Here is a 14,128-nt window from a genome sequence, read left to right on the forward strand (position 1 = left end):
TATATTCATTCAATAGATTTTAACAGTTTTGATATGTGCATGAAAATATAGGATAAACATGAACTGCCTACTGATGTTCTAACAAATCTATATTCATTCCAAATGGAAATTAGGATATACTTTGCATTATTTGAGTTAATTACATGACATTTCTTATGAATAATGATGTGTTATTCCATTCATTACTTCTAATTATGTTCCGTTACAAGTGCAAGGCTGGCAACACCACAACCAGCCTTTTCCTATTCCTCACAATCTGATGGCTTGCATGGAAAGCAGGTCAAAAATATGCCCAGAATATAATGAAAAGAGTTCAGATATTGTTAACCATGACAGTTTAAAATTACCTGAGGAAAGTTTCACGTAGAAATAAATAGAAATGGGGAATGGCTTTCCATGTTACAGGATACTCATTTTTGCAATTAATATGAGAACTATTCAAAGTGTTATTTTAATACATATAATTATCACCCTACCATTTGCTAGAGCTGGAGAGAGAGCATCCCAAATGTGGTCATTCACCCCCGCCTAACTCGCACACACAGTAGCAGAATTATATTCTGTAAGAGATTGGCAGATGGTAAAGATATCTTTTTCTGGTTGTAAAAGTGATTCTGTAGGCTTTGTGTGATTCTAAGAGAATACAGGAAACCTCCTAAAAGCTCTCATTAAAAAGCCAGCTGGACTTTCCTCCTCAAATGCATAACCATGGTCAGGCCAGCTCATCTCACCCCACTCACAGCAGGGCCTGAAGCTAGGAGGTAAATCCTATAATGGAGAAGCAGTCAAGGTCAAAGGAAAACAGTCACAACTAAGTAATTAAGCACAGGGGCCAAGTGAACCACAAGACCACCACTAGCCAGTATCCTCACCAACCGATAGGCTACAAGGAGCCAGGGAGAGATGGTGGACAACAGGAAGGGGCCTGGCTGAGGTCTAGAGACCAATATGTACATGCCTCAGGCACACTGTTTCATGGGTGAGTCACCTTTATTTGAAGGGGCCAGGGCAAAATGTATAAAATCCATACATTTTTCTCCATCCAATTTCAAATGTTCCTTGCACACACACAAAGCATCTATTAATCCCTTCGTGTCAGGTGCCGACAATCCATCAGCCTGTCTATAATAAAGACGCCAGTCTCAGCTCCAAGAATGAAAAAGAAACTTGGGAGAGGAAGAGCCTTGGCAAGGAGGGCCCCTCTTTCTCCTCTGCTACCCATGACAGTTACTGCCCACTGACCCTGCATGCAGCCTCAGAATCCTACTCAACACTGTGAGCTCACTACCAACTGAAGAGATGGCATTTGAGATAAAACAGATTTGCTCTCTGCAGTAATTCCTCAGATGGCAGGTCGAGACAGATGACAGTCACACAAGGTTTGCCTTGCAATGGGGGTTGGCAGGATCCTCTGTGGCAGGTTCTGGACACTGAAAAAAGATGTCAGTCAATTTAGTGAATGATGAAAGCATGCAAGAGCTTCCTGTGTTCCTCCTGACCAATGCCATCAAAAATTGGTGCTAGCTGGAAGCAATGTACTCCAATAACCCAAAGGTAGGTGCACATTTATATGGAAACCTTTCCCATAGAAACAGCAGAAGAACACTCTGAATAATCACTGCTACATGCAGATATTTTGAACACAAAAATCTGCCAAATAAAATCAAGAAAAATATGACCACAAGAAAACCAACTTTCCCCATTAGAGCTCAGGACAAAGGACACACGATCGGCTTTGAATATCTCTCCAAGGTATTTTAAGCTAGCTAATATACAATAGGCTTACACAGGGTAAAAAAAAAAAAAAAAAAAAAAGGCATATGCTTAGGGACATTTTAAGAGCAAAAATCTATCTTTAGTAATAAAGATTAAAATAGTGCTTGCAGTCACTTTATTTGTACAGGGAGGTTTAAAAAGGAGCTCTTTTGAGAAATGAAAGATCATCAGATCGCTAATAACTGCAGTTTCCTGAACAATTTAAGAAATTCACAAGATTACAATCTACTCAGGAAATGACAAATATTTCTGATTTTTACGGAAGGACTAAAAGGGCACTTTTATCTATAGCATCTATTCCATAAGAAGCACTGTTATGTAATGAAGCTATTTTTATTATCTGTTCCTTTATTTCAAGAGTATTCAATATGGCAATGGTCTGAAAACAGAGAAAATTTAACACTGCTTGGGAAACCAAGGTAAAATTTTGTGTTAAAAGGCATTTGCCAGATTTTTCTTTTTTATCTATTGAAGTTGGACCTTAGAACCCAATTTCCCTTGTACCAAACTTTTGTTTCTAATATGTCAGCAGAAATGTCCTTTAAGTTATGTAGTCTAATTCTTCACAAATACACTTTGTAAGGCTGTCCTCAATGCATTATCCTAACGTGGCTTGGCCCAGATAACATTCTGTGTGCGATGCTCCCGCTTGGAAAAATCTGCTCTTTTTAACAACTGATTCAATAAACAGTTGACAAATGATTTGTATAATAGAGTATGGCCAGCAAGCAAGGTTTGTCTCTGTCATTACACAACACATTCGACCCATCTGCAAACGTGGCCGTGTTCCCCTTACATTAGAGCTCCATATGCCATTCTGAATAGCTATCTGAAGATCAATACACTGTCTGCCGAAAACAACAGGACATAACAAATGAATAATTTTATTTATAATAAAAGCTCCAGTCCCCAAATGGATTCCACTAATGTTCAAATTCATTTTTCATGCTGAACTCAAGAAGAGAGGTAGACACAGCCCGATGCAAGGGGAGGGGAGTGAAGTATTAACTATATTGGCTCAAATTTTTTCAAGCCACAAACAATAGCTGGGCTGCACCAAGGTACATGAATAAAACGTTCGCCGCCGAATTCTGAAGATGCAATCTCCAAAATGCTTCTGTTCTCTCACCAAGACTCGCTGAAAAGCATTTTCCAGTAACAAGAAATTAATGGATTAAAGACATTCTGACATATGCTTCCACCGTGTTGTACCACAGAAGCCAAAGCCTATTCAATAGGCTTTAAACACTGTTTGCAATGAGCAGGAGTGTTTGCTTTAGGTGGGGACAAGGAGGGGTTGTGGCTCTTTTGAGAATGAAGCAAATAGTCTTGCTTCAAAAACCTATCTGCAGTCCCTGATCTTACAGTTTTTTTCCCTCCTCAGAAAGGTATAAAAAAGTCAGTGAGCAAAGTCCAAAGAAAAAAAGGGTAGAAGAGGGGGGAGCAAAATGTTAGAGAGAATGCAAGTTCAAAGATGACATTTACAAGTCTCTCTTGAATGGCACACTCCCCAAAGGCCACCTGAATACTCTTGTTAAAAAGAGATCATCAAAAATACAAAACACAATTTTCCGGTTCACATAAGATAGCAATATACTGCCCTTAAAATACAGACTTGTCCATTGGCCAATTAACACGCAAAAAAAGAAAAAAAATGGAAAAGGGTCTTTTCCCATTCACTGCATTTAGACTTAACTCAGCACACTCATAACAGAAAAGTAAACAGGATTGTAACTGACAGAGCATGTAGGGAAAGTTGGGAAAATACAGCTTGAATAAGATACTAAAAAATCTGGAATAAAATGGTGACAAGACAGGGCTTTGTGCATGGGAAGACTGAAAAAGCAGGATTTCAGTCTTAACTGAAACTATCCACATGCTTCTCATGTTTACAGATTCACTTTAAATTCAGTCAACATAATACTTTTGGGTACTAAGAAAACGAGAACGTGCAAAGAGTAGGTTTTGCCCCCACCCCTTCTCAGGAACTAATGATTCAGTGCAGAGACAGACAGGAATGAACACATTTCTGGTCTGATGCAGACTGGGATCAGCGTTTGGCATGATGCCTGGAACAGAGTAGCTCAGTAATAAACTGTTGAATGAATCAACATGACAATAAGGAACCAAGTGTCACACAAAGGATGGAATATTTTTTTCCTAAGAGGGCAGAACAGGTATCGATGCACTTTAGCTGAAATGAAAAGGATGGGAAGGATCTCAAGGTGAAGAGAGAGGCAGGGGGTAAAGGATGGGGAAAAAAACAAGTAAAGGGAAATACACTTGTTTAAGGAAATAGTTGAAAAGTGGGGAGGTTGAGTCAAGATAATGAAAATCTTTTAAAAGGATGCTAAGGAATTTGGACTTTATCCTCAAATAAAAGGAGATTCATTATATTCATCAATGGTTTGTTTGCAAAAGAACAGGAGAGTGGTAGCATCGGAGCTGTGGTTTAGAGTGAGGTGTAGGCTGGGCTGGGGAAGTCCAGGGGTAGAGATGGTACAAGAAGCTAGATGACCTAGAAGACCCACAGCAAGGGGCTTACCCAGGGCAGGTAGGGTAGAGCACTCGGGGATTAAAGCCCACTGCAGCCATCTCCCCATTTATTTTATGAAACATTAGTGGGCAGAGCCATCCACAGCTTTAATTCCCAAATCTCGGGACAAAAGAATATTGCTTCCTGCAAGCGAATGAGTAACTTATTAAGATTCTTCTCACAGGTGTCACCTAACAGAGTACCAAGGTAAAGTAAAATATAAAGCTTCAGAATCATCATATAAAAAGGATTGCCTGAATCCATTATCCACTGGTCCTGAAACCACTTTTTTAAATTTTATTTTTTATACAGCAGGTTCTTATTAGTTATCTATTTTATACATATTAGTGTATATATGTCAATCCCAATCTCCCAGTTCATCCCACCACCCCGCCCCCTGCTTTCCCACCTTGGTGTCCATACGTTTGTTCTCTACATCTGTGTCTCTATTTCTGCCTTGTAAACCGGTTCATCTGTACTGTTTTTCTAGATTCCACATATACGCATTAATATATGATATTTGTTTTTCTCTTTCTGACTTACTTCACTCTGTATGACAGTCTCTAGGTCCATCCACATCTCTACAAATGACCCAGTTTCATTCCTTTTTATGGCTAATATTCCATTGTATATAGGTACCACATCTTTATCCATTCACCTGTCGATGGGCATTTAGGTTGCTTCCATGACTTGGCTATTGTAAATAGTGCTGCAATGAATATTCGGGTGCATGTGTCTATTTGAATTATGGTTTTCTCTGGGTATATGCCCAGTACTGGGATTGCTGGGTCATGCCCTGAAACCACTTTAAACACTGTAGATGTAAAACAGCTTTACAGAGTATACTGATTACAAAAAAGTTCCAGTTCTCACTGCTCTCATCCCCAGAAAGGGCCGGGTCCTTCTTGCTACCTTCCAAACACACTGAGATTTGTTAATTTTAATACAATGTTCCCCTTGTCCTTGACATTTACTCAAGAGATGGTGACTGACCAGGACTCATTTCCAAAATGACAATCCCAGTGCCGTCTGAAGCAAAACTAGTCATTATTCACTAACTGTTCACTATGAACATTTTCCTTGAAGTAGACACCTCAACTTTACTTGAGTTCAAACACATATGTGACCCATCTATGCATCACACTTTCAGAGTTGGTTAAAAAGACCGTGAAAAATCAAGTTTCTTACTATCAAGAAACAAGTTAAAAAATCACAAAGCAACGTTCATTCCATTATTAACCATGTTTTTAAAAGTGCAACTTTGCAACTTCATATTCTTTCAGTCCAAGGCATTAAGATTTGTTCATCTCAATTCACATTTTCATCCCAAGTTCCCTCAGTTCCCTGACAAAAGTCAATTAAAAATGGCACCCAATGAAAGATGGCATTTAAACAATATTCTTTCAACACTGGAATTCTCAGACATTTTGCTTAAAAAAATATTCCTCAAAGGAAAAAGGCAACCACAAACTTGCAACAATATCAAATGAGAAAATAAAATTATTCTGTTATTTCAAGAACTTCAAAGTCTTTTAGAAAAACTCAATATAAAATTGGTATACAACTTAAAAATTGTTGTTTTTTATCCTTTCTAAATCATTCTAGTTTTTTTACTTCAATAAACAGAAGAATGTAATTTTCTAATCTTGTATACTTATAATTTTAAATATTTTTATAAACTTCAGGGTTAAGTATTATCAAGAAAAATGTATATATTATTTACTAGTTTATTGCTATCATCATTAGTTTTGTAGATTTACAAAATTTAGGTTAAAATTTCCATTCAAGGAATTTGGGAGTCTACCACAGAAATCACAGTTACCTTTTGGTGCATGTTTTGTTAGCTGTATTTTTTTCAGTGTACAATAGTTACATGGCCAAGAAAGAAGATTATTCATAAAGTTTTCAAGCATTTTGAAAAATCCCATTGGAAAAAATATAACTTACACTGGAAAAAAATTTGACACATTTATAGATTCAGAATAACTGAGAAATCTATTTCAAAGTAGAATCATGCCTCAATGTGGTCATGATCATTATCTTCGAATGTGAAATTTCATACTTTGTTGCCCTCTGCATAGTAAATTAAATTAGGGGGGAAAGAGAAAAAAAAATTCTGAGGAGTCAATACAAATGTCATATGCATACAGTCACGAGGGATAATTTCAGTAACATAAAAATAACTCTCCAGAGCATTTCACCAAATCCTGCTTCTCCCACTGCAAAGAATGAAGCTTCTACTGAAACTGATGGTCAGATGGAAATAAAATACACTACCACCAATGACACTGGGCAATTATCTAGAAGCTGGGATGTTTTCCAAGAGAAAATGCCATCTCAGACCCTAACATGAAAAAAATATTTTGTAGGTATACTTATGTGTTTGAATTTAATTAAAATTCATAGCTTGAATGATCTCCAAGAGGTAAACAAACCAAGTCAGTCTCAAATCTTCATATAATCTTCACATAACCTTACTTCCACATCACAAGAGGGCCACCCAATCTCTATCTTACTATTAAAATTCCCAATTGATAACTGAAAACAAAGTGCTCAGGCTATTCATTGGATCCATTTTAGAAGCACCTATTTATTTACACAGCTATGATAGTGAAAAGGTCAAGCAAAAAATCACCTCCAAAGCCACGGTTGCTAAGCAACTCTTTTCAGAAGTTCTGCAACAGTGATCAAGCATATTACTGGTGCCACCAACTGGATTCAGAATAAACATGAATAACATCTTACCTGGTTTCTCCAAAGCGGGAGCGGGGAGGATCCTTGCTTAGCTTTTCGGACAGATCCTCGAGGTCAATCCTGTATTTATTTGGTCTGTTAGAATCAGAGGCTTTCTAATTTTTCTCTCTTTAAAAAAAAGGATACGTCCAGGTACCACAGGTTTCCTGTTCACCAGGGCGAAGGACAGTTCTGTTTTGAGAAACACCACAGAGGGCTTGATGAGATGTTGGCCGAATCTGAATGACATTTCCTCACGGTTTGAATTCTGGAAGAGAAGATGATGCAGAAAATGGACATTTATAAAATTCAGTTGAGAAACTCAGATCATATACCACTTTAAAGAAAACAAAGTCCATTACTACAGATTCTTAGTTGTAAAGAAGACATCATTAAGGCTGTTCCCCATTTAATGTCCACTAAGATGTATTCTGGGTAAGTCCTCCTAAAATATTCCACTCTCTCTATGCTGGTTGGATTTACAGTTTTCAAGCAAAAACTTGTATGTGTCTTCTTAAACCCCTCTGCACTTCGGGGAGCCACCTTAACCCAAATCCACTAGGTCCAATCTGTCAGGTACTATTTTTAACCATCTGTTCCATCATCTTCGCTAAGCTGAACATTTTTATGGTTAAGCATTGACTATAAACCTTCTCATTCTTAAATAGGTACCTGTGGGGACTCCCTTTTCTCAAATGGTTTTATCTTTGTTTATATAAAAGCAATTTAGAAAAAGTATAAACACTGTTTATAAACACTTGTGTATAATTACAAAAGCATGTGCGGTACTCCCAGAGAACTACAGTAAAATTTCAAAACTTAAAGCGAAAAAAACTGAGGAAAAAGAAGGGGCAAAATAGAGTTCAAGATGAAAACAATTCCTGGTTGATGCAGACGTATTATGCAGCAAGGTATGTGAAATGTTGCATATCCTCTTTTCTGGAGAAAGCCATGGGTTGGGGTAGTGGGGAGAAGACAGGGGAAAGCAAGATTTGACACTTGGCATCTAGGGTACCAAGGAATGTTTTTCCATCAGTGCCTATACATGACAAAGTTACTTTCTGAATGACTAAAACGCACCTTCCTTGGGAAATCACTTCATTTTTCTAATTCAGAAACCATCCTACTACAAAACTGATGAAAATTGAACCCCTCATGGGAAAATAGAAATAAGACTACAAAAAGAATGACATCAGAAAATGGAGAACCATTTTATAAAGCATACCAATAAATGTGCAATTGTTTAATGATGCTAATATTCTCAATGACCCAAAAGATAGAGGGCTATGCAAAATTCATCTACTTTAGAAGCACTCAAATAGCCGGAGCTTAACACATTTCAGGTACAAAGGAATAGTATGGAAGTTTTGCCTCAGTGACACAAATACTGGTTTCTAGAACAATTACAACCATCTCACAAAAAAGAAAGGTCAGTAAGGAGGTTGAAAATCATCTAACCCAGTGGTTTTCAAGGTGTGTTCCCTGGAGCAGTAGCATCAACATCACCTGGGGAAATCAGAAAGGCAAATTCTTGAGTCCTACTCCAAACCTATCAAACCAGAAACTCTGGGAGAAGGGCCCAGAAATCTATGCTTTAATCTGCCTGGATGATTCAGAACCACTGATCAAACCCAACTATTCTGCCAATCCTTTCCTGCAGAATCTTTGCCTGGTAGCTTGTTAGCCCATGCTTGAACATACTCAGTGACAGGACATTCACTATCCATTCCTTCCAAGATTATCAGCTCCAGCAGTTATATGGTTGCCCTCCATAGTAAGTCCATCTTTTTGTGATGGATTTATGCCTTGAGGGTTATATGAAACAAGTATCATGCAAGTGAAAGTGCTTTAGATATCTGAAGTTAACCTTTATTTATTCCCTCCAGTTTTTCTAGAATAAACATGCAATTCATTTCAATCATCCTACAAACAGCATTGATTCAAGTGCCCTAAAGCTATCTGTGTGGTTTATTTTTTATTTTTTTTTGCCTGCCCAGCACCCATTTTCTGTAGTTTTGGCCATATCATCCTAATTTTTCTGTGGGTAATACCCCACCATATTCCATATGTTGGGCCACTCCTACTGCCTGGTTCTAGGGATGGGAAAGTGACCCAGGCATCAGTAGTCTTTTGTCACATGAGTGATTCAGGAGTGGACACAGGACAAAAAAACGAGCTAATCAAAGGAAGGATATCCATGAAAGGATTACTGCTGATACTATGGGGAAAGGGCTTGCTTTCTTCTAAGATGCCAAACTGGTAGGACATGAACCTGGAAGAGCTAGAGGATACACCAACAAGAGGCTGTCTGATATTAGAGCCAACACGGAGGCTAGGAAAGCCAAGATACACAGAGACCCATACCTGACGACACTGTTTGAGCACCTGGATCTAATAGTGCTGGAAGGATTATATGTCCCTGAAGTTTGTTTCCTCTAATGGATAATTGTACAGAGTTGACTTAAGCATAGGCTCTAGCTGATGAGCTACTATTATGAGTCCATGAAAGACTCTCTTCTAGATTTCATTTTTCTTATCATCATTTTCATTTCTTCCTCTATGCCCTCGTTCCTTCCTCTCCCATGACAGGGCTTCATTTTTTAAAAATATAATTAATGTATTTATAAGCTTCACGGCAGTTTTATAAATATTTTATACATCAAACATACATAGGGCTCTTGTACATACTTTTTAAATTTGTACAGAAGTTGTATCGTGCTTTAAAACTCATTCTGCCTTTTTCTCTCAACACTGTTTTACAGACTCATTCATGTTGTTATAAACAGATGTAATTTACTCTTTCTCACTGCTTATTCTCTCACTGCATTCCACTGTCACTTTTCTTGTCCATTCTTTTAGTACTGAAGAACTAGCTTTCTCCAGTCTTTCGCCACAAATAACACTAATGACCATACTTACATGTATTTCCCTGGGTGTCTAAGCTAGAGTCCCATTATTGGGTTTTAGCTTAGGTATTGATACATACTTAGATTTTTAAAAATATGCACCATTTTGCAATCCTTGAAGCAATACATGCAGATTTCTATTTTCCCACATCTTTGCCAACACTTGGCAGTATCTGATTTCCAAGGTTTATTGATAGGCAAAAGGCATCTTTTATTTTTAATTAGCTTGTCTCCAATGTGATATGTGTATGTGCACGTTTCTCCTATGAATCGCCAATTCGTACTTTGCCCTCTTTTGTATTGGTTTCTTCCCTCCTATTTTTGGATTTTTCTGGAGTCCCTTATATATTTAAATATTGATCTTGGTCTATTAAACATGACAGTTGTATTTTCACCATCTGTTAGTTTTTCTATTGTACACTCCATTGGACAAAAAGCATTCATCTTGATGTATTCAATTTTTTTAATGGTTTGTTCTCTGTGAATATTGTGAAACAAACACTTCTCTACCATAAGGTTACAAAAATGTATTCTTGGGCTTCCCTGGTGGTGCAGTGGTTGAGAATCCACCTGCCAATGCAGGGGACGCGGGTTCGTGCCCCGGTCCGGGAAGATCCCACATGCTGCAGAGCGGCTGGGCCCGTGAGCCATGGCCGCTGAGCCTGCGCGTCCGGAGCCTGTGCTCCGCAATGGGAGAGGCCCCGACAGTGAGGGGCCCGCGTACCGCCAAAAAAAAATGTATTCTTAAATTTTCATCTATCAGCTTTATAAATATTTTCATTCTTAACAGTTAGGTATTTAATCTACTTGGAGCTTTGTTTATGGTATGAAGTACAGAAATGGTTTCATTTTTCTCCTTTTGTGAGCCAAATTTCCTAGCACCAATTGCTGGGAATGATAACACTGAGTTCCCATATGTACACAGGGGTGAGTCTGGACTTTATTATATTCTGTTTCTGTGCTAGATGCTGGAGAACAAGGGGAGACAATTTTTTTCCTCTAAAGGGTCAGATTCAGCCTGTTGTAACTACTCAACCCTATCATGGAAGTATGAAAGCAACCATAGACAATAAATAAAGGAATGGATGTGGCTGTGTCCCAATGAAACTTTATTTGTAAGAAGAGGCAGCAGCCTGGATTTGGTTTGTGGACTGTAGTTTGCCAACTCCTGCTGTATAATGTTCATGCTTTGTAAAGAGAAGGTGCTTCTTTATTTATTCTCTCAAATAAATTTTAGATTCAACTACACCCCTTCAAAAAGACTCTTGCTCAGGCATTGATTAGAATTGCACTGAATTTAAATTTTAATGGGCTAAATATGACATCTTCACAATATTCAACCAATCCATTTATAAATGCTACATTTATGCTCTATAATACTAAAATAAAACTCTTGTAATAGGGTTTTAAACTTCCCTTATATGTTTTATGAATTCTTTCTTAGATTTATTCCTAGATAGCTTTTAGTTTATGTCAGTATTGTAAATGGTATCCTATCATCATCATAGTTTATAACTGGTTACTCCCAATACAGACAAAAGCTATTGATTTTTTTATGTTGTTCTTATAAGCTGGCAACCTAGCTGAACTCTTTTATTGCTGTTAGTAGTTTCAGCTGATTCTCTTTGGTTTTCTATATAAATGATTTTACTTAGAAATAATTATATATTTCATTTCACTTATTCTACTTGTATTTGTCTTACTGCATTGGTCAGGTATCTGGTAATACGTTGGTAAGTAGAAGCAACACAGGCATTCTTGTCTTGCTCCCAATCTTAACAGGAATGAGTTTCAAGTTTTGTTTTCTCCATTAAAAATGACATCTGCAATTAGGTTTTTAGGAGAAAGCCTTTAAAAGCGAAAAAATTCCCTATTTCAAGTTTGCTCAAAAGAGTTGATTTCATCTGGAAAAAAAAAACTTTATTAAATGCTTTTTCTTTATCATTGATCACCCAATCTCTCATTCTTTGCCATTAATGTGGTAAATTACAGTGAAAGATTTTTTTAAACAGTGAAACTTCCTTTCACTTTTATGATTAATTCAACTTAGTCACAAGGTACTATTTTTTAATAACTTGCTAAATTTGAATTCTTTGTGTTTTTCAATGTCATGAGTCAAGTTGGCCAATATTTTTTACCTGTTTTTTGTTTTCAAAATTAAACTTAATGGCTTGGCTTCTTTCTTTGTTCTATAAGAAGTTTTACGAACAGGATTTTCTGTTCCTTGAGAATTAAACAGAACTTGCTTGTCAAACTGTCTGGGCCTCTTTTTATATTTCAGGGATGTGTAGTTTTGATTATCATTACAATTTATTTAATGGTTGTTAAGTGTTTTCTTGCATTAATTTTTTAGCCATATATCCTTTTCACTTGTGTTCATCTGTATTGGTAAAAATTTATATATTTTTTAACACATTATTATATCTAGCCTATGAAATTTTTCAAAGGACCATTTTTTGGTTCTTTGTTTTTATTAATTTTCTCTATTTTGTTCCTTATTTTCTGTGTTTATATTTGTGTCCCCCCTTTTTTTTTCCTTCCTTATTTCTTAAGATTTACCATGTTGCAGTTTTTCTAATTACTTGAGTCAAACATTGAGCTTCTGGAGTTGCAGACTTTCTACTTCTCTCTTCTGTAACAAAAACTATATATTGCCATCAACGTACTCCATTAGCTATCTCTCTCAAATTGTGAACTATTGTGCTTTTATTATCACTCAGCTTTAAAATTGTGCTATTCTTGTTATTTCCTATTTAACCTGAGGGTTATTTCATAGTATATCTTTTCATTTCCAACGTATGGAATGCATTTGCTATCTTTCTATTAATAATGAGTGATTTTAAAGCACTATAGTTAGAGAATAGAACCTCGACAGTGTTGATTTATTAGAATTTGAGGCTTCCTTCCTGGTGCATTAAAAGTTGAAGCATGTGCCTAATCCACATGCCCTACAAAATAAAATATATGCTGCATTTGTTGACTATGCAGTTCTACATACGTGGTAGAGCAAATTCACTGTTTGTTTTCCAAATCTTCCTCTGCTTACTTTTTGTCTTAATTGTTTCATCAGTTTCTGAAAACACTGCGTTAGATTTCTAACTGCAATTGCTTAATCAATGTCAAATGCCAGAAATTACTGCTTACTATATTATGGCACGTGCATAAGTCCCTGCTTATTTTATTCCCTTGATCTATTGTTCCTTTTTCATTTTGTATTTTACAACAGTAAATTTTTCCATCCCCTTATCTTCAATCTGTGTCCTTTTAAATATTTTTTATAAACATTATAGCATTTAGCTTTCTATCCATTGGACAATCTGTCTTGATTAGTTTAACCTCCATACTATTTCATCTTTTTGTTCCACTTTTTTCTCCTTCCTACCTTCCAGGTAGATCAAGTTTTTTCCTACTGTACAAAAATAAAACATTCTATTTTGTTTCAGTAGTGGTTATTATCTTATTATAATCCATACTACCGCTCAATTTCCCTGTCAATATCTAAAAGTAGATCCGTATCTCTGTCCTTAGCATATACTTACCACCTTGGATCTCTCAGATCTCATCCTCCACCTTCCCCTTGTCCAATTTCTGATCTTTTAAAATAATATAGTGTTATAATTTCAAATAGTTATTGATATGCTGGTTTTGTTTTTTGGCCACTGCTCACTCCAGTGATATTTTTCATTTATCTTATTTTCAAAGGTCCACAGACATCCCCTTACACCAGGCAGCAATGGGCTCTGGACTACTTCCCCTTATGAATTTTAGCTCCCTCTTTGGTTTTTGCCTCCCACCCCGCACCTTTTTTCCAAAGCTCAACTATGCCTTTGAGTGAATATTTGTATATTTTATATAGCATTTCAAAATTTTTTTTAGTGGACAATTTTCCAATTATCTACCCTATAATATTCCTAGAAACTAAAGTTGTCATTGCTGTTTTCTCTGTGTGTCCTCTTCTTACAAAGACACAAGTCATTGGATTTAGGACCCCCTCCAATCCAGTATAACTTCATCTTAACTAATTATATCTGCAAAGATCTTATTTTCCAATAAGGTTAAGTTCTGAGGTTCCTTTTAGCGGAGATATTATTCAACCCATTACAGAAAACCTTCCTGATTCCTACTGTTTGGATTTCTATTAACCTTTTCCATATAAGGTCTTCAGTTTTCAGGGGAT

General features: G+C 36.7%; 1 protein-coding gene across 8 annotated transcripts in view; it reads right to left on the bottom strand.

Annotated features, from left to right (window-relative positions):
- Nucleotides 1-14,128, bottom strand: part of FHIT (fragile histidine triad diadenosine triphosphatase) — a 1,451,582-nt gene that overhangs the window by 781,402 nt on the left and 656,052 nt on the right. For all 8 annotated transcript variants that reach the window (XM_089918156.1, XM_022572687.3, XM_022572686.3 and 5 more), the window contains one exon: nucleotides 7,193-7,313. In XM_089918156.1, the coding sequence (XP_089774282.1) occupies nucleotides 7,193-7,313 (121 nt within the window). The remainder of the gene's footprint in view (nucleotides 1-7,192; nucleotides 7,314-14,128) is intronic.

The sequence above is a fragment of the Delphinapterus leucas genome, chromosome 10 (genome assembly GCF_059928025.1).
Source record: "Delphinapterus leucas isolate spDelLeu-1000000601 "Yukka" chromosome 10, BTC_Dleu_Yukka2, whole genome shotgun sequence".
NCBI classification, from domain to species: domain Eukaryota; kingdom Metazoa; phylum Chordata; class Mammalia; order Artiodactyla; family Monodontidae; genus Delphinapterus; species Delphinapterus leucas.